This window comes from Anabrus simplex, chromosome 1 (genome assembly GCF_040414725.1).
Source record: "Anabrus simplex isolate iqAnaSimp1 chromosome 1, ASM4041472v1, whole genome shotgun sequence".
Taxonomy (NCBI): domain Eukaryota; kingdom Metazoa; phylum Arthropoda; class Insecta; order Orthoptera; family Tettigoniidae; genus Anabrus; species Anabrus simplex.
In genome coordinates, this window is record NC_090265.1 from 33,483,013 (window position 1) to 33,503,172 (window position 20,160).

Sequence of the window (20,160 nt, forward strand, 5' to 3'; positions counted from 1 at the left end):
AATCTGCAGGCCTTCGAGCTGAGCAGCGGTCGCTTGGTAAGCCATGGCCCTTCAAGGGCTGTAGTGTCAAGGGGTTTGGTTTGGTTTGGATCTGTAAATATGATAGCTGACTGTTTGTAATAAATAAATTTCATAATATTGAACAGTAGCAGCGATTGGAGGACGGTGGGCGAGTAGGGGCAGTCATCCCCACCCCCAATTTATGGGGAAAATATTACATTTTTATTCCATTTTAGCCGGTCATTTGACTGGGTCAGGAATGGAATTAATGAAGCCCCCATCTAGCGGCGAGGATAGGAAATGTGCCTGTTGCACTCATCTGGGGCAATGATTAATGAATGATTAATGAAATGAAATTATATATTGGCAAGTGTTGCTGGAGTGAAATATGACAAGGAAAACCGGAGTACCTGGAGAAAAACCTGTCCCGCCTCCGCTTTGTCCACCACAATAATTCTTTCTTTTATATTCTTTAATCATTAACAAAATAACAAAAATATGCACAAAATGTCATTCAACCCAATCTTCAGTATGGCAGTCTCTTTAGTAATACCAATATAAATGGTCCGTTATTGGACATTATAAATTTTCCAGCTAGCTCATTCTCTTTAGTGTCTGTTAGTTTCTTAGTGTGCCGTCAAATACTAAATCACTTTTTAATTGTGTAGTCACAATTTTTATTTAATTGTAATACATGTGTAATATTGTTCCTTTGGGGATTGTAAAGTATTGAATCAAAATCTTAACAAGAAAGAAATTGTTACAAGTAATGAAAATCATTGCGAATCCATATTGGAAGTAATCTTATGATAAATGTAAGAAATTTATTTCTCTTCCACCTATTCAATACAACTCAATATGTTAAAGTTGGAGATAAATCCTCATTAAAATAAGAATTGGTAGACTTACATTTTCGCCCTTTCCTATGGGGCATCATCAGCCGTATCATTACCTCAAACCATATCAGGTACCTGGTTAAAATTGATCTAAAAATCTACTACAAAAGTGAATACATAAGAAAACTTCACTTTAAAAAGCTGTCATTATATGAGTAACTTGATTTAGGTACAAATGAAAATTAACAATATTGATGGTCTTTATCCATGGTCAATGTTGAATATGATTGAAAGTTTTAAAATATTGTTAAAATGTGATGAAAGTAAGTATAGAACAATACAAATGATTATATAAAAACTTAATAAGGAAATGCATTCCAACACTGTGCCATTTTTACATAATATTGGACCTTGGCATGTGTACTTGATATAGTCTTATTCAAAAGATAGCATAGAAGTTCTAATGTTATATTTATGCCGTAGTTCTACTTGAGCAAATATTTTGAACAATTTATTAGAGAACAACTTAATGAGGCTGTTGAAATGTCATTAGATTATCTTCTTCCGTTGAGCAGTATTCTGTGTTGATAGTGTGCTATCACAGAAAGACGTTGCTTTCATGTCATAATTCTACTCGAGAACCTATGTTGAGTAATTAACAACTTAATGAGGACTGTTGAAGTGTCACTGATTATCTTCATCTCTTGAAGAATATTCTATGTTGTTGGTGTGCTTCTGGTGTAAGTGTTCAGATGTTAGTTTTCTAGTTGAAAGGTGCTGTCAAACTGTGGTATAAGTTATTAATGTTAAGCTGTCCAATGTGTACAAGCTCTGAAAGGAAGGAGAAATCCATAATTAATTAAGTTGAAAAAATGAAAGAAAAAGAAAGGAGGGTTTACTCGTAAACTTTGAGTCTGTGGTGCTAAAGCTTACCTTTAATATTGTTGGACTGTTGTCATGTTGTGTGTGAGAGGTTTCTGAAATACTGGCAGTCACTAACGTTCTGCTCTTCGTATTGTGAGTGTGTCATCTTGGTGGAGGGGAGTTGACCTGAGAAGGCGGGGCTATGGGCTTGCGGTTAGCGCATGGGGAGGAGTTGTGTGCATTTGGTGCATTGAGTAATCATATGAAAGATACAGGACATAGTTTCACCTCAATCGAACAGGATCTCCAAATTTTAAAAAGAATTGAAAAGGGCAGACTCATGACCGAGTTCGAGAATTTGTACATTTTCTTCAACCAGAAATACAACATAAATAAAAACTTAATAGACAATAAAAGCCCTCTATAGGATCAAATAATAATTTTGTTTAATAAGTTAAATCTTCAAGACAAAACATTTTTCGAAGTTTTTAAGACAATATCAGTAAGCACTCCCACTAAGCCGAGAAACATATCACGCCCCTCCTCCTCAACAAATGCACACAACTCCTCCCCATGCGCTAACCGCAAGCCCATAGCCCCGCCTTCTCAGGTCCACTCCCCTCCACCAAGATGACACACTCACAATAGGAAGAGCAGAATGTTAGCGACTGCCAGTATTTCGGAAACCTCTAACACAACAAGACAACAGTTTAATAATATTAAAGATAAGCGTTAACACCACAGACTCAAAGTTTACGAGTAAACCCTCCTTTCTTTTTCTTTCATTTTTTCAACCTAATTAAGTAGGGATTTCTCCTTCCTTTCAGACCTTGTACACATTGGACAGCTTAACATTAATAACTTATACCACAGTTTGACAGCCCCTTTCAACTAGTAAACTAACATCTGAACACTTACACCAGAAGCACACCATCATATAGAATATTCTTCAAGAGAAGATAATCAATGACACTTCAATAGTCCTCATTAAGTTGTTAATTACTCAACATAGGTTCTCGAGTAGAATTATGACATGAAAGCAACGTCTTTCTGTGCTAGGCACACTATCAACACAGAATATTGCTCAACGGAAGAAGATAGTTTAATGACATTTCAACAGCCTCATTAAGTTGTTCTCTAATAAATTGTTCAAAATATTTGCACAAGTAGAACTACGACATAAATATAACATCTTTCAGGGCTAGTTACAAACTACTAAAAAAAAAAAAATTAGAACTTCTTCGCTATCTTTTGAATAAGACTATATCAAGTACACATGCCAAGTTCCAATATTATGTAAAAGTGGCACAGTGTTGGAATGCATTTCCTTATTAAGTTTTTATATAATCATTTGTATTGTTCTATACTTACTTTCATCACTTTGTAACAATATTTTAAAACTTTCAATCATATTCAACATCGACCATGGCTCAAGGCCATCAATATTGTTCATTTTCACTTGTACCAAAATCAAGTTACTCATATGATGGTAGCTTTTTTAAGTGAAGTTTTTTAATGTATTCAATTTTGTAGTAGATTTTAGATCAATTTTAACCAGATACCTGATATGGTTTGAGGTAATGATACGGCTGATGATGCCCCATAGGAAAGGGCGAAAATGTAAGCCTACCAATTCTTATTTTAATGAGGATTTATCTCCAACTTTAACATATTGAGTTGTATTGAACAGGTGGAAGAAAAATAAATTTATTACATTTATCATTAAAAAATTATTACCGCACATAAGTTGGGCAACTGTTAACCTCTATCGACATTCACTCAGAGAGCAAAAAAACTTACAATTTTGTAGATTTTTTTTTCAGTTTTAATGTACATAGACAACCCTCCACCTGCTATATCTGAAAAATCCAGGTACTTTTTGTTGTCTGTAAATGTTTCCCCCGCCTCCCCTCACTGCTAATTCCCAATCACCGCTACTGATATTGAATGTTTCCGGTAAGTCTGTAGATTCGTTGTCCACCTTTTGTTAGAAAATAAAATGCATAGTGTCCAATATCCTGTTTTTTGCTTCTAAAAATCTGTACGCTATCAAAAGGTAGAGAAGGGTCCACCTATTCAACACCAGTAGCTTGTATGCTGTCTTATAAAACTGGGACTAATTTCGACCCCATACACTGTATATTGGGTCATCTTTAGTCACGGTCCAATTGGAAGACATCTGCACACATATAGCCAATAATTAATTAAACACTCTGGTATGCGACAATTTCCAATCTTAATTTAAAACATTGATGAAGTCCGAACAAACACATCTAAACTTGAAACTAAATGACGCATCAAAACTGCTGTGGTTGATGTCGAACTACGTCGTCGCTCCTACAGCAGCCAAATATTCCTGAGTTGATATGGGAGTTGGCATCCCTATCTGTATAGACGAGCAACTTGATTTATAATTATGTTTGTTCAATGTAATATGAGTAATGAATTTTATGTAGCTTGAAGGGGAACATTCGTAATTTGAATAGGTATTCCTCTTCATCAGATGTAGTGATCTATTGTTCAATTTGGTTTGAAGTGAATGTCCCAATGTTCTTTGTAACTTGCGTGCACCTGGTACGGACACCAACACCTTCTCTACTCTTTGATAGTGATCAGTTGTCAATACGGACCATAATGAAATTCATAACTTATGATCTAAAAATCTGGTCACTCTAAAGTTACGTGAAGATGAAAATAGCAGTAGAAGATGGAAAAAAGTGGTTAAAGATACAAAATGGAGAGAAATTGTACTCACCGATTCTGTTGTGCGTCAGTGAAAGAACTTTGAGTGCTCGGGGTCCATTAAGGGAGGCGCTAGGCACGTCGGGAAGGCTGTTGCGATCCAAACGTAGTTCCTATAACATATTTTTTAGAAAACATAACTGATAACTTATTATCTCCTAGGTGAATTTAGCATGAGCGACAGGTTATTATATGAACAAGCAAGCAGAATACACAAGGTAGGCTACAAGTCTAAGGAGGGGATGGTGGTGATTTTTAGCATTTAAATATCAGAAATGTAGCAGTTTATTATGTTTAAACATTTATAATTTAGCACTTCCTCAACAGCGTATGCAAGGAAATAGAAATAGACTGGACAAGTTCTATCTTAATTCCCTTGCACAAGAAAGGTTCCGTTACGGATTGTTCTAACTACGGAACCATAGCACTTGTATCCCATGCAAGCAAAGTCCTACTACACATACTCAATCAACACTTTAAGCCTTTGTTACAACCTCAGATATCCCTGGAACAAGCAGGTTTTGTGGAAGGTAAAGGTACACGTGAGCAAATTCTGAATATGAGGCACATAATTGAGAAATGTTGGGAGTTTTGTGTTCCTGTTCTTTATCTGCTTTGTAGATTACAAAAGGTCTTTTGACTGTGTTGAATGAGACAAACTATGGAAAGTACATGTCAGTGAAAGAATACTTCAGTTGCTTGGGCACATCTGAAGGAGGGATGGAGACAACCTGGAACAGTCTATCATAGAAGGCAAAATAGAAGGCAGAAGACCACATGGAAGGACAGCAAGTATTAGATGAATTCGCTGTTCCAGCACATCTCATATCACTGCTGGAAAGCCTTTATGACAGTAACTTGCTGACCGTAAGGGTGGATAGTGATACCTCAGACTTTTTCAGTAAATCCAAAGGCGTAAGACAAGGCTGTGTATTGTCTCCCCAGCTATACAATATCTATGCCGAGCACATCATGAAGAGAGTGCATGATGGTGGTATCTCAATTGCTGGACAAAAATCAACAACTTGCATTTTTCTGACGACACCACACTCATTGCCAGTGGTGAAGATGAGCTTGCAGATTTACTTGCAAGAGTAAAGGATGCAAGTCTCATTTATGGATTAGAAATTAATTTGAAGAAGACCAAACTCATGATCATTGATCGTGGAAATCGAGTGCACCTCACAGGTCGATTAAAGGGACTGGAGTTGGTTAATGACCTTGTATACCTTGGGTCATGTATAAGTGACACAGGAAATTGCATGCAGGAGATAAAGAGGAGTATTGTTCTGGGATGTGCAGCCATGAGTAAACTAACTAAGATCTGGCAGAACAGGGCAATATCCAAAAACATGAAGATTCAATTGGTTGAAGCACTAGTATTTTCTGTTTTCTTTTACAGCTGTGAGACATGGACCATCAAGGCTAAGGACAAGGACCACATCGATGCCTTTGAGACGTGGTGTTGGCGTAGCATGCTACGTGTAGCTTGGACCGAAAAGAGAACAAATGAGTCCATCGTTAAAGAGCTGAAGATAGTGAAATGTCTCTCTACACGTGTCAGTGAAAGAATACTTCAGTTACTTGGGCATATCTTAAGGAGGGATGGAGACAACCTGGAAAAGTCCATCATAGAAGGCAAAATAGAAGGCAGAAGACCACGTGGAAGGATATCAATCAGGCTAGGAAGATAACTGGCCTTCCTCTCCAGAACGTCCTAAGAAAAGCTGGCGATCGAGTTGGATGGTGACACTTTGTGAAGCATGTCTCTACAGACAAAACAATGGGGTCACGACACTCAGTAATGAGTAATATGACTGATGATGATGAATTTAGCATTTTATAGCATTTTGAATAAAAACATTAAATAAAGTTAACTTAGTTCTCATAAACAGGTAATGTGTTAGGCCCATAATGATGAATGCCTTGATTTAACCACCTAATCAATACACAATTTTTCACCAAATAGTACTAGTTTCGGCCGATATGATGGAAGCCTTCATTTAACCGACAATAGCAAAAATCAAGAAGACATTATAATGGTCTGTGGGGATACTGTTGCATCTAAATGAATCATATCCTTTGTAGTTTTTACTAAAGTTGTTTCATTATACTACAACCAGATCTGCACCATTTAACTTCTGAATTTTTTCTACCTACTTAATATTTTTATTCCATTTCAATTCTTGCTTATCATATAGATGAATTTATCTTGTAGCCTCTTATTTTATTTGCATGTATGTACTGTGTAATTTCTCTTATATGTTTTGCAGAATCTTACAATTGCTTGGAATGTGCTGATTGTAAGTCTAATTTCACCTCTGTCTCCCTCCTCCTGAAACATTTTGCTCAGCATATCTCAGAGAAGGTCCGCCTCTGTGGTGTAGTGGTTAGCGTGCTTAGCTGCCACCCCCGGAGGTCCGGGTTCGATTCCCGGCTCTGCCACGAAAATTTGAAAAGTGGTACGAGGGCTGGAACGGGGTCCACTCAGCCTCGGGAGGTCAATTGAGTAGAGGTGGGTTCGATTCCCACCTCAGCCATCCTCGAAGTGGTTTTCCGTGGTTTCCCACTTCTCCTCCAGGCGAATGCCGGGATGGTACCTAACTTAAGGCCACGGCCGCTTCCTTCCCTCTTCCTTGTCTATCCCTTCCAATATTCCCATCCCTCCACAAGGCCCCTGTTCAGCATAGCAGGTGAGGCCGCCTGGGCGAGGTACTGGTCATACTCCCCAGTTGTATCCCCCGACGAAGAGTCTGAAGCTCCAGGACACTGCCCTTGAGGCGGTAGAGGTGGGATCCCTCGCTGTGTCCGAGGGAAAAGCCGAACCTGGAGGGTAAACAGATGATGATGATGATGATATCTCAGAGAAGAATCATCAAAGTGAGTATGCCTCAAACAAACACAATAGTAGTGCACACCAGAAGTTCGGATCTTCAGTATTGGCAAAGGCGAAGAAGGAGAGTATTCTGGAAAGTGTGTTAAAATGTTCAGTCAAGTGTCACTTGCACAGTCATGATAATAGTTCCTCTACTTCAGCGAGGGAGGACATCAGTAGACGAATAAGTTTGAGTGGTGTCTTTAAAAGTAGGAAAGATCACAATATGAAGATAAAGTTGGAATTCAAGAGGACAAATTGGGGCGAATATTCATTTATAGGAAGGGGAGTTAGGGATTGGAATAACTTACCAAGGGAGATGTTCAATAAATTTCCAATTTCTTTGCAATAATTTAAGAAAAGGCTAGGAAAACAACAGATAGGGAATCTGCCACCTGGGCGACTGCCCTAAATGCAGATTAGTAGTGACTGATTGAATACACAATTTTTCACCGAATAGTAGAGTACTAGTTTCGGCTGATATGACGACCATTCTCAGGTATTCACAACAGACAAGGGTATAGTAACATTCCAAATATCTTAACAAAGCAAGTCGAATGGGTTTAAATCCCAAGAAGCTAAGACCATAGATGATCACGAAAACACATAGCATATGCACATTCAAAATGTTTATTACAGTCTGTATCTAATACTTAACACTTGATGAGATAAAATGACAGTTTAATGGAGTTGGATCCCAATAAGTTAGGGACTATAAATGATCATAAAACACACACACAATGAATAACGTGTATATAAACGGTTTAAAAACATTTTGTGTAGTTGTTGAAATGACTATCAACAGGAAAGGCACAGGTTCGAACATTTTCCTGTCTAACTTCAAATACCTTGGAAGTTTCATTTCAAAAGATAACACAGTAAACCAAGAAATACTTAACAGGACTCAGAAAGCTTCTCAATTTTATTTTCAAATGAGAAATCTACTCTGGGATGATAAAATATCCTAGAAAGCAAAACTGACCATCTTCTTCTTCTTCTTCTTGTCGTTTGGGCCTACTGAGGACCACGGAGCTCGTTTCAACTCCTTGTATGGAAATTCTGTTTTTTCTTTGCCCAGAAAGCTTTCATCTTCTGGCTGTGTGCTTGTTTCCTTTCCTCGGTCCACTTCAGTCGGGTGGTGCCTGTACTCTGTCTGCTGGTGAAAGACTCTGGAAAGACACCTTGAAAGGTCAACTGCCGAAATAATACACGATCCTGTATGGTTTGTTCTGAAATCCCCAGCTGTTCTAAGTCGGACTTCACTGTGGTGATCCATTTATTTTTGGACGCTTTCCCTCTGCCTGTAGTGGTAAAGATCTTGCTGGTAAGTCTGTAAGTACTCATACAAGTCAAATGCCCATAGAAAGTCAATAGCCTCTTCCTCGTGGATGTAACTATGTCTTCTTGATGGTCATAGATCTCTTTGTTGTGCCTTATCCTATAAGTACCATTCCCTTCTCTTATTGGTCCTAAAATCCTTCTTAGTATTTTTCGTTCCTTGAGCTCTAGCTTCCTCAGTGGACCTTTTCTGTTCATCAGAAGACACTCAGAGGCGTACAGTACGGACGGTCTTACTACTGAAATGTAATGTTGGAGTTTAAGGTTCTTAGAGAGGCACTTGGATGTATAGATGCTCTTACAGGTATGGTAGAACCTTTCCAACTTGGTGCATCTGGTATCTATTGCTAATGTCTCATCCTCGGTTGCTGAAATCCACTCCCCTAGGTACTTCACTGCAGGAACCTTACGAATTGTGGTGTTATCACTCTTTTTAGAGTACCAACAGACAATGGTATTACTCTCACCTTTTATCTCATTAAGTGTTAAGTTTTAGATACAGACTGTAATAAACATTTTGAATGTGCATATATTAATGTGTTTTTGTGATCATCTATGGTCCTAGTTTCTTGAGATTTAATCCAATTCGACTTGTTTTATTAAGATATTTTGAATGTTACTATGGCCTTATCTAAGAATGTCTTGTTGTGACTACCTGAGGATGGCCATCACATTGGCTGAAACTAGTACTATTCGGTGAAAAATTGTGTACTGATTAGATTGTTAAATAAAGGCTTTTAGTAAGAGAAAAGAAAATAGATTATTTATTTTGATAATACAGGGTGAGTCTCACTATGGTTGCCATACTTCCTGCGTGCCGCTTGTCGGTAAACAGCAGGGCGGCCACCATCGCACCCTTCCCACACAGCCGTAGAAAACCCATCAACTTTGTTGCATATGGACAACCGAGCTGGCCCCACGGATCAGCCTGACCCTTGCCCAGAGGCCTTGGTTCCAATTCCAATTTACCCGGATCTGAGGGCTAGTTCGATGCTCACTTAGCCCACTGTACATAAAAACAATCAAGGAGCTACCTGACAGTGAAATAGTGGCCCTGGTCTAGAAAAGCAAGTTATTTCTTCTTCTTCTTTTTTTTAAACGCCGTCTCCATACCGAGGTTGGCAGACCACGTAGCATGGTCTGATTTTGACAAATCAAAACAAACAAACCCCATGGCACTACAGCCCTTGAAGGGCCTTGGCCTACCAAGCGACCGCTGCTCAGCCCGAAGGCCTGCAGATTACGAGGTGTCGTGTGGTCAACACGTCGAATCCTCTCGGCCGTTATTCTTGGCTTCCTAGACCGAGGCCGCTATCTCACCGTCAGATAGCTCCTCGATTCTAATCACGTAGGCTGAGTGGACCTTGAACCAGCCCTCTGGTCCAGGTAAAAATCCCTGACTTGGCCGGGAATCGAGCCCGGGGCCTCCGGGTAATAGGCAGGCACGCTACCCCTACACCACGGGGCCGGCAATCTTGACCAAGCAACATGAAAAGCTTCTTCTGATGTACATCTCTGTGCAATCTTCGAATGTCCTTTAGCCATTAATTTCTCCGTCTACTAACGAACTGTTACCCTTGTATCATCCCTTCAATAATTATATGTAATAATCGATACCGCTCACCCCCTCATAACATGCTCTAAGTATTATGTTTTCCTTTGTTTTATAATATGAAACGGTTCTTTCGGCTTTTTTATCCAATGAAGGTCCTCGACATTGGAAAATTTCAATATCCAAGGTATGAGCAAGAGACGGCGAAACAGATATATTTCAAAGGTATCTATACGTTTTCAGTGCTTGGATCCAGGATCCAGCTTTCACATCCTCATAGGAGAATAGGGAATATGTAGCAGCGGATCATGCGGATTCTGACCTTACAAAGAATTTCTTCATGGTAATGTATTGTTTCCTGGCCTGCTCAATTTTAGATGTTATTTCTCTTTTGGAATCATATTGGTCGTTCAGCATGATGCGCAAGTATTTGAAGGAAGACACCTGCTCTGCTATATGACCTTTCATTGTGAGATTTGCTCGTATTGACTGTTCAGAAAACACCATCATTTTTGTTTTGGAAGGGTTAACATATAGGCCAAACTCTTCACTATACTGAACTAAGCAATTTATCACGCACTGAAGGGTGGGTAAATCATCTGCTATGACAACAGTGTCATCTGCAACTCATCACGGCCGCCTGCCGAGCAATTACACCTGGAATGCTTCAGAGCGCAAGGCGATCTACTGGACACCGGGCCCGAATGTGCATAAACCAGAACGGTCATCACATCGAGCATTTGCTGTGATACAACATTGTCAAGGCAGTTGTGTTCCTATTATTTCCGGTCTGTATGTGTCCGACCTGGTAACTAATCGGCCCTTCTTAGGAGCACAAACACATTCATTCGCACACAATTTGCACTGAAGCGGGTATTGAACTTGCGTACGGTACGTATTAAACAAATATTTCAAACATTTGTAATCTCTGCCCCGGATTTGAACCTTCCACCTGACATGCAAGCCCGCTCCGTCATGTCTTTTCCAAACTTTTTCCATGTTGACGTCTTTAACATTTTGTGCGACACCCTATCCCTCAAATGAAAGTATTCCCAACATTACGAGGCAGACAAACGCATATATTTCCAATATTGTTTAAATTTTACATACAATTTTAAGGGGAGGAAAACAAACACACATTATTTTCAGCCTTTCAGCGACACACCTGTGTTCGGAGAGTCTTACACGTTTATTTTATGTGTGGATGATTATAGGATACATTCACTCACATTTCTTCAAATAGCATTTTTAAACTACCACGTTTGCCTGTTTACATCACCAAAGAAAATACTAGTCGTTCGTTATCTCCATAGACTACATCCGGCTCCATCGCTATATGGTTAGCATGCTGGTCTTTGGTCACAGGGGCCCCGGGTTCGATTCCAGGCAGGGTCGAGAATTTTATCCTTAATTGGTTAATTTCTCTGGCACGGGGACTAGGTGTGTGTATCGTCTTCATCATCATTTCATCTTCATCATCATTTCATCTTCATCACGACGCGCAAGTCGCCTATGGCGTCAAATCAAAAGACCTGCACCTGGCGAGCCGAACATGTCCTCGGGCACTCTCGGCACTAAACGCCATTTTTTCATCGACTACGTGTGGACTGAAACCTGTTCCCTTGTCCCGGTCGTGTTTGCTATGTTTAAGTATAGGAAACGTTGTCAAAGTTACAAAGATGATAGTGGAGGACTAGTAAAGCCATAATGTGTCCCAGTTAACATCACCAATTCACACGTTTACATAACATGCAGGATGGTGGAAAACAATGTGAACCGAGTGTAAGGGCGTTAGAGCGTTGGTCATACTGGTAGGTAATTTGAAAATTTACGTCGATATCTCGCGCCGTTGTCATTTTATCAGCTGCTTTAGCAAATACAGTAGAGATAATACGCGACACTTACGGATTTCGCCTTGCCAAAATGGGAGACAATTCGACGGTGGCGCTCCTAGTGACTTGACCTGAACAAATCGCGCTAAATTCAAATATCAATGGAAATGTATATACGGAAATAGATAAATAAATTATGTCTGGAAAGAAAGTGTTATTGAGATATTAACTTCGAAGTTGCTAAAGCAATTCTGGATAAATGAATGAAGAATTATTTAAAAGGTTTTTATTCAAAGACTGAAATTAGACATATAAACAAGAAGTGAAATGGACTGGTGTGAAATGGCTTGATCTTTCATTTATGCATTACTTTTTTAGCTTTAGCATTCCTGCCTGAACTCTTACGGTTGGATTTGTCCTTTTTCTCATTTAAAAACATTGTATCATCACATTAAGACACTTGTCAATAAAAATATCGGCACATTCCTTACACATATGATGCAATGAATTAACATTTAATAGCTGAACAATTTTCATCTTAACATGAAGCCTACTAACAGAAAGATATTCCTTACACATGTGATGCAATGAATTAACATTTAATAATAATAATAATAATAATAATAATAATAATAATAATAATAATAATAATAATAATAATAATGTTTTTTGTTTTACGTCCCACTAACTACTCTTTTACGGTTTTCGGAGACGCCGAGGTGCCGGAATTTAGTCCCGCAGGAGTTATTTTACGTGCCAATAAATCTACCGACACGAGGCTGACCTATTTGAGCACCTTCAAATACCACCGGACTGAGCCAGGATCGAACCTGTCAAGTTGGGGTCAGAAGGCCAGCGCCTTAACCGTCTGAGCAACTCAGCCCGGCGAATTGACATTTAATAGCTGGACAATTTTCCTCCTAACATGAAGCCTACTAACGGAAAGATAATCTATAAAATCCCGGCTTTAATCTGAGAAGAGGGATAAAGAAAGAAAAGTATGAAAATGTTGTCGATAGTGATGCTTTAAGGAATATTTACGTACAATTAGAGCAAAAATGTAATATACCCTTGGCTGTATTGTCGAGGATTTCTAAAATCGCTGGCCTAGAAATGATCTGAACAGATCTTATAATTCTTATATAAGCGTAACGTCCCTTCTTTCTTGTTCACCTTATCCAAATCGCTTCTGTGACATTTCAAAACCCACAGATCACACCTACAACAACACATCGGTATTGAGGGTTAACTGCTGCACTATAGAATAAAATATGCGTATTACATTTTATGCCAGTTAAAATATGGGTCGAGCAGGTCAGAAGATTATGAAGTACTATAAAAATCTCTGTCAATGGAACAATATATATGCAAACACAATATTACTTACATGTTCTTGTCACGAGGGAACCTGAAGAACGACCGCGTATTTTTCTCTACTTCGTAATTACTGCAGCCAAACACAACACATACCTTTCCCCTCATGTTGAGAGGAGATATCAAGGAATGACACACACTACTATTTATTTATGTCAACTCACTGAAAACGCATAAATGACACCAAAAACTCCACACAAAAATACACGCGCTCTTATGAGAGAATCAGTACTGTTCAGGTCTATCCGCTAGAGTGAGCTCCAGTAGCTGTCCCTCGATATCTCGCTCAGTGTCGCGTATTATCTCTACTGTATTTGGCTTTAGTCAGCCAATCAGATCGCTTCGCGGGCGAATTCGAATGGGCTTTGCGAGGCGGTGTTGCTAAATCTGCTCGCGGCTTGGTCGGGCTTGAGAGCCATGTCGAGAAATGAGCATCAAACTCTAACACACCGGGGGTTTTAAGCCATGCCACCGTAGTGTGCTTGCTATGGGGCGAGCTGCTGTCATTTCTTGATGGTTACAGTACTTTTGCATCCATCTCTTGGCACACGCCAGAGCAAAGTGTAGCTTCCACTGAAGTCCCAGTCTCATCCATGGCTGTGACAATATGGAAGCTGCTGGGGTATGGGTGGTGCTGATTAATGAAATTCAGAGCACAACCTGTATGTCTGAGTGTCATGAAAGGTGTTCCTCATAGGGTTAGTTGTGCTACAATAGCACTGTCTGGCCCAGTGAGGAAAGCAATGGCAAACTACCTCACTTCTCATCTTGCCTAGTACGTTTCACTTTGGTACTGCCATTGGTTTTTGTGGTTTCCCTATAACTGCATAGCTTTTGGTGATGCTGTTTGAGGATCCAACCAGCCTCTGGGCTGATGACCTAACAGACAGACAGATGGGGCGAGCCGACCAGCGGGGAGGTCCTTGTTCAATTCCCTCCCGTGAAGCAGTTTTATTTCTTCTATTAGCGCTCTCAAGCCGGTCATAAGCTACGCGAAGATTTAGCAACTCCGCCTCGTAAAGACCATTTGAATTCACCCGCGAAGCGATCTGATTGGCTGACTACAGCAGGTGATATATTGACAATGGCGCAAAATATCGATGTATTTATTTCAAATTAATTACCAGTATGACCAACGTTCTGACGCTCATATACTCGGCTCACGTTGATTCCAACCACCAGTAGCGGCGACAAAGGGGGGCGAGAGGGGGAGGGGTGCAGTTGCCCCCCACTTTATAGAGAAAACATTACATTTTTATTCCATTTTAGCCGGCTGAAACTAGGAATTACAGGAGTATTATTAAAAACAATTTGTGCAAATTATTAACAAAATTATTGTTGAAAATACGCACAAAATGTCGTTCGTAGTGGCTAACCGATTTGTATAGCGCCACAGCAAGTAGTGGAGACTTCGCAAAATGCTATGAGGAAGGGTAACAGGGGTATATTTTTTGTTCAAGGTCGTGCACACGGGTATGATTCACCTTGTTGCCGCGTGCATTCGTCAGTCTGGCTGTCTCTTTAACATTGTCTGTTAGCTTCTTAGTGTGTAGTCAAATACAAAATGATTTTTTAATTGTATAATCACACCGTACTTCTATTTAATTGTAATACGTGTGTAATATTGTTTCTTTGGTGAAAGTACAGTATTGAATCAAAATCTCAAAAAAAATATTTTTGCCGCACTTAAGTTAGTAAACTATCAACTTTACCTTTCTGTCGAAATTCGCTCAAAAAGCATCAAATCTTACCATTTTGTAGCTTTTTTGTTTAGTTTTGATGTGTATAACACCCCCCCCCCCTCCGCCGGTCCGCTATATCCCTCAACTCGGCGATTTTCTGTTGTCTGTATATTTTTTTTTTGCCACCCCACTTCTAATCCCCAATCGCCGCTACTGCTAACCACCCTGTACATGCGCATGATTTAAAGTGAAATTAATGGCGAGTGGCCTCATGCAGGTCTCTCGCATTCACGCCTTATAGGCGATCTGCACGTCTGTGAGGATGGGGCACTACCTATGATGACGCCTAATGGTGAAGACGACACACACACACACACACACACACACACACACACACACACACACACACACACACACACAGAGAGAGAGAGAGAGAGAGAGAGAGAGAGAGAGTCCTCGTACCGTGCCATCCGAATTAACCAAGTAAGGTCCCATGGAGTGATTGATAGAAGCTCAGGATGTTCCTGTAGAATGAAACAAGTCATTTCTGGTTAATTAATTTCGTGTGGCTATTTCTAGCCGGGTGCAGCCCTTGTAAGGCAGATTCTCCGGTGAGGGTGGGCGGCATCTGCCATGTGTAGGTAACTGCGTGTTATTGTGGTGGAGGATAGTGTTATGTGTGGTGTGTGAGTTCCAGGGATGTTGGGGACAGCACGAACACCCAGCCCCCGGGCCACTGGAATTAACCAATGAAGGTTAAAACCCCCGACCCGGCCGGGAATCGAACCCGGGACCCTCTGAACCGAAGGCCAGTACGCTGACCATTCAGCTAACGAGTCGAACATTTCTGGTTTAATAATGTGATTCTTACAGGTATGTTATAGTGTTATATATTTTATAATCAATAAGGTTCGGATGTTAAGGAAAAGTCATGTTTAATTCCTGAGGTCATCTTACCCGAAATCTGAAAAACAAGTCTGAATGATGGATTCCTGACCTCGTTGAAAGCAATTTGATGTTGCATATAAATGCATATTTCGGCGTTTTATTGCTTTGATCATATTCTGCTCAATTTTGATTATATGCCTATTTTGAGCATTTTTGTTTAAATTGAGGCTTCGTTTTTAACAAGCCACATGTAATGTGCATCGCATTTCAAACACGGGATTTCAAAATACTATAGTAGAAGTATTTTCTTTTCGCGGAAGAGATAGGTAGCAGGTTTAGAAGACATTGTACCGAAAAAGTGATGCTCGCCGAACGTACGCCGACAGATACCAAAAAGTACGCTAATACTGCGATTTTTCTTTCGGCCTTTCTTTAGGAAAACAGAATGAGACCTCTGCCTCACTGCCATGGTACTGAATGAATGTATAAAGTTTTAACGCACCTGCCAGTCTGCATGATACATATGTCTGCTGTATTATCGCACCTCACTTTTTGACGCGTTTAATGTTTGTAATATTCTAATACTTGCTACCTATCCCTAAAATGTTTCAAGTCATATTTTACATTTTTAGGTCATATTTAGTTTTTTTAAAGATATATTTCCTTGCATATTTTGTACTTGTTTAGGTCATAAACTTCCGAACCATAATAATTAACTTAGTGTTTTCGATCCACAGACAGAAAAGCTTTAAAGTCACAAAAATAAATAAATAAATAAATAAATAAATAAATAACCCGCCTCTCTGGAGTAGTGGTAAGCGTAATTAGCTGTCACCCCGGAGGCCCGGGTTCGATTCCCGGCTCTGCCACGAAATTTGAAAAGTGGTGCAAGGGCTGGAGCAGGGTCCACTCAGCCTTGGGAGCTCAACTGAGTAGATGTTGGTTAGATCCACACATCAGCCATCCTGGAAGTGGTTTTAAGTTGTTTCCCCACTTGTCCTCCAGGCAAATGCTGGGTTGGTACCTAACTTTCGGCCACGGCCACTTCCTTCCCACTTCCTTTTCTATCCCTTCCATTCTTCCCAACCCTTCACAAGGCCCCTGTTCAGCACAGCAGGTGAGGCCACCGGGAAGAGGTACTGGCTCTCTCCCCAGTTGTATCCCCCAACCCAAAGTCCCACGCTCCAAGACACTGCCCTTGAGGCGGTAGAGCTGTGATCCCTCGCTGAGTCCAAGGCAAAAACCGACCCTGGAGGGGAAACACATTAAGAAAGAAAGAAAGAATAAATAAATAAATAAATAAATAAATAAATAAATAAATAAATAAATAAATAAATAAATAAATACGGTGTGATAGAAGAACGGGGACTTGTGATCAACTCAAAAAGCAACTGTTAATCCTTCACCAAGCAGAATACGGCACATCCTGTTGTTCTGTTTCGATGACTGATTCCTACGCCTCCGAGAGACAGAGCGAACGCTCCCAGCCCAAGGTAGATCAAGGCTGCACAAGGACGCGGCTGGAATGTGGTCGCCATTTCCGACAGGACGTGGCATATCACGAGTCTTCACGCATTACCGCCTTGGGCTAAACGGAGAAGCAGGACGGAAGTCTGTCTCTTAGCGTGTCAGCACGTGGCTCACTTCTCTCTCTAAATGCTTTCTTTAAAGACTCAAATGATGCCGATTTAAATTGAGCATGACATACTCGATTCAGTGATACAATCCTACGTTGAGACGCACTTAGGGTCGTTACGTCAGGTCGAAATCTAGGACATATAAAAAGGGAAGTCTAATGCCCGGGGGCGTCACCCTCGGTGGCAACTTTCTTTTGTCTTTCTTAAACAATTAACCCTCTAGGGTTGGTTTTTCCCTCGGACTTAGCGAGGGATCCCACCTCTCCCGCCTCCAGGGCAGTGTCCTGGAGCGTGAGACTTTGGGTCTGGGGTACAACTGGGAAGGAGAACCAGTTCCTCGCCCAGGCGACCTCACCTGCTACGCTGAACAGGGACTGAATAGAAAGGGATATGGAAGGAAGAGGTAAGGAAGTAGCCGTGGTCTTAAGTTAGGTACCATCCCAGCATTTGTCTGGCGGAGAAGTAGGAAACCACGGAAAACCACTTCGAAGATGGCTGAGGTGGAATCGAACCGCCCTCTACTCAGTTGACCTCCCGAGGCTGAGTGGACCCAGTTCCAGCCGTCGTATCACTTTTCAAATTTCTTGGCAGAGCCAGGAATCGAACCCGGGCCTCCGGGGATGGCAGCTAACCACACTAACCACTACACCACAGAGATGGACGGTGGCAACTTTACCGTGGTAAAATGGATAGCTCACCACATTTAAGTTGAATTTCTGTCGCATCAAGCTCGGTTTTGACATTTTTGCCTTTTGCCACGGTTAAAATTTTACCGGTCGTGAGCGAGCGGTTACAGGGGCTGCCTGATCTACGCGGTAAAGGCGTGCTCGATCACCCGGAAGGACATGGGTTCGATCCCCCGCCAGGAAGTCGAAAAATTTAGGAAATGAGATTTCCACTTCCAGAGGTGCACATGGCCCTGAGGTTCAATCAGCCTACACCAAAAATGAGTACCAGGTTAATTCCTGGGGACAAATGCGGCCGGGCGTAGAGCTAACCATTCTGCCCCATCAAGTGCCGAGGTTACGGATAGTGGAAGCATTTAGCTTCCACCCAGGGTTCTCAGATATTTGAAATCAAAATACGGGACAGATGTGCGATCGAGGAAATAACGGGCTCGTATTCTACATGTTATAAAGCAAACCAAACCCAACCCCATGGCGCAACAGCCCCGAAGTACCATGGCCTACCAAGCGACTACTGCTCAGCGCGAAAGACCTGCAGATTACGAGGTGTCCTGTGGTCAGCACGACGAATCCTCTCGGCCGTTATTCTTGGCTTTCTAGACCGGCAAGGTATAAACTTCGTTTCAAAATCGTACGCTTATTATTGTGCAGTTTATTAATGCACGCCTTAACGTTTATACACAGACTGCAACTTACAGTATCGAACAAGTTGGCCGCGCGGTTTGGGTCATGTAGCTATGAGCTTGTATTCGGGAGACGATGTTCGAACCCCACAGTTGACAGCCCTAGAGGTGGTTTCCCGTGGTTTCCCGTGGTTTCCCATTTTACACCAGGCAAATGCTGGGGCTGCAGCCTGTTTTGAGGCCACGGTCGATTCCAGTCCTGGCCCTTTGCTATACCATCGTCACCGCAAGACCTGCCTCTGTCGCTGCGACGTAAAACACATAGAAAGAAATACTTAGTTTATACCAGTTCTTGCATATTCAATATACCTTAATTTCTCTGAAGTGCTGTAAACAGTTTTTGTCATTCTTAGCAATTGCGTAAAAATCTCTGCATGACACTGAAGAAAAAATTACAGAAATGAACAGCTCAGACCTAATCAAGTCAACAGAACATAATATTCCTCACAGCTGACAGTGGGGTGGACTAGGACTACCTCAGGTGGCTGTCCGCTATTACGCGTCTTATTCGACCGTGCCTGCAAACAATAAAATAAAAAATAATTTTAAAAATCTACGAACTTACGCCAGATACAGAAACTAAGGAGTGAAGAAATCTATCCTCTTTGAAAGAAAGAAGAAAAGTTCTTGGTAGGCCAACTTATCAAAGGTATAAACATTGGCATATTTATCTCGAAGTTTAAAATAGGGGACAATTGCCGTACCGAATGTGAACTGTCCGGGACGCGGGACATTTAACACGAATACGGTTCTGTCCCGTAAAATCCGGGACGTCTGGCAACCCTGCTTCCACCCCCATCCCAGGGCCTGTATGGAGATGACTTTGATGGTTTTGCAGCTAACCTCGCGAGTAAGTTGTAAATTGTGTACATACGAAGCGCCGTGATCTTTGTGTTAAAATGTATTCGGCACCACATCACGTATATCTACAGTATCTTGAGGACAGTGGCGGTGGGCTCTTAGGAGCACAGGAGCACGTGAACACCCAGTTTTAATACAACTTTACGCATTCATGGATAATTTAAAACTTTCCTTTCTTTCGACCTGATTTCAACAATCGATCGAAAGCATTCGACTTATTAGATGGAAGCTCCGTTACACCGACAGTTGTTCGTTGTGACTGACAGTGCAGCGAGCACACTGGGTAATGCGCTATTGTGCTGAAGACTAT

The 20,160-nt window shown here is 41.0% G+C and overlaps 1 protein-coding gene across 1 annotated transcript in view; it reads right to left on the reverse strand.

Annotated features, from left to right (window-relative positions):
* LOC136860408 (chaoptin) overlaps positions 1 to 20,160 on the reverse strand; it is a 239,596-nt gene that overhangs the window by 21,370 nt on the left and 198,066 nt on the right. Inside the window, exons 4-5 of the mRNA XM_068229947.1 lie at positions 4,456 to 4,555; positions 2,110 to 2,119 (exon numbers count right to left, since the gene is read on the reverse strand). Coding sequence (XP_068086048.1) covers positions 2,110 to 2,119; positions 4,456 to 4,555 — 110 coding nt within the window. The remainder of the gene's footprint in view (positions 1 to 2,109; positions 2,120 to 4,455; positions 4,556 to 20,160) is intronic.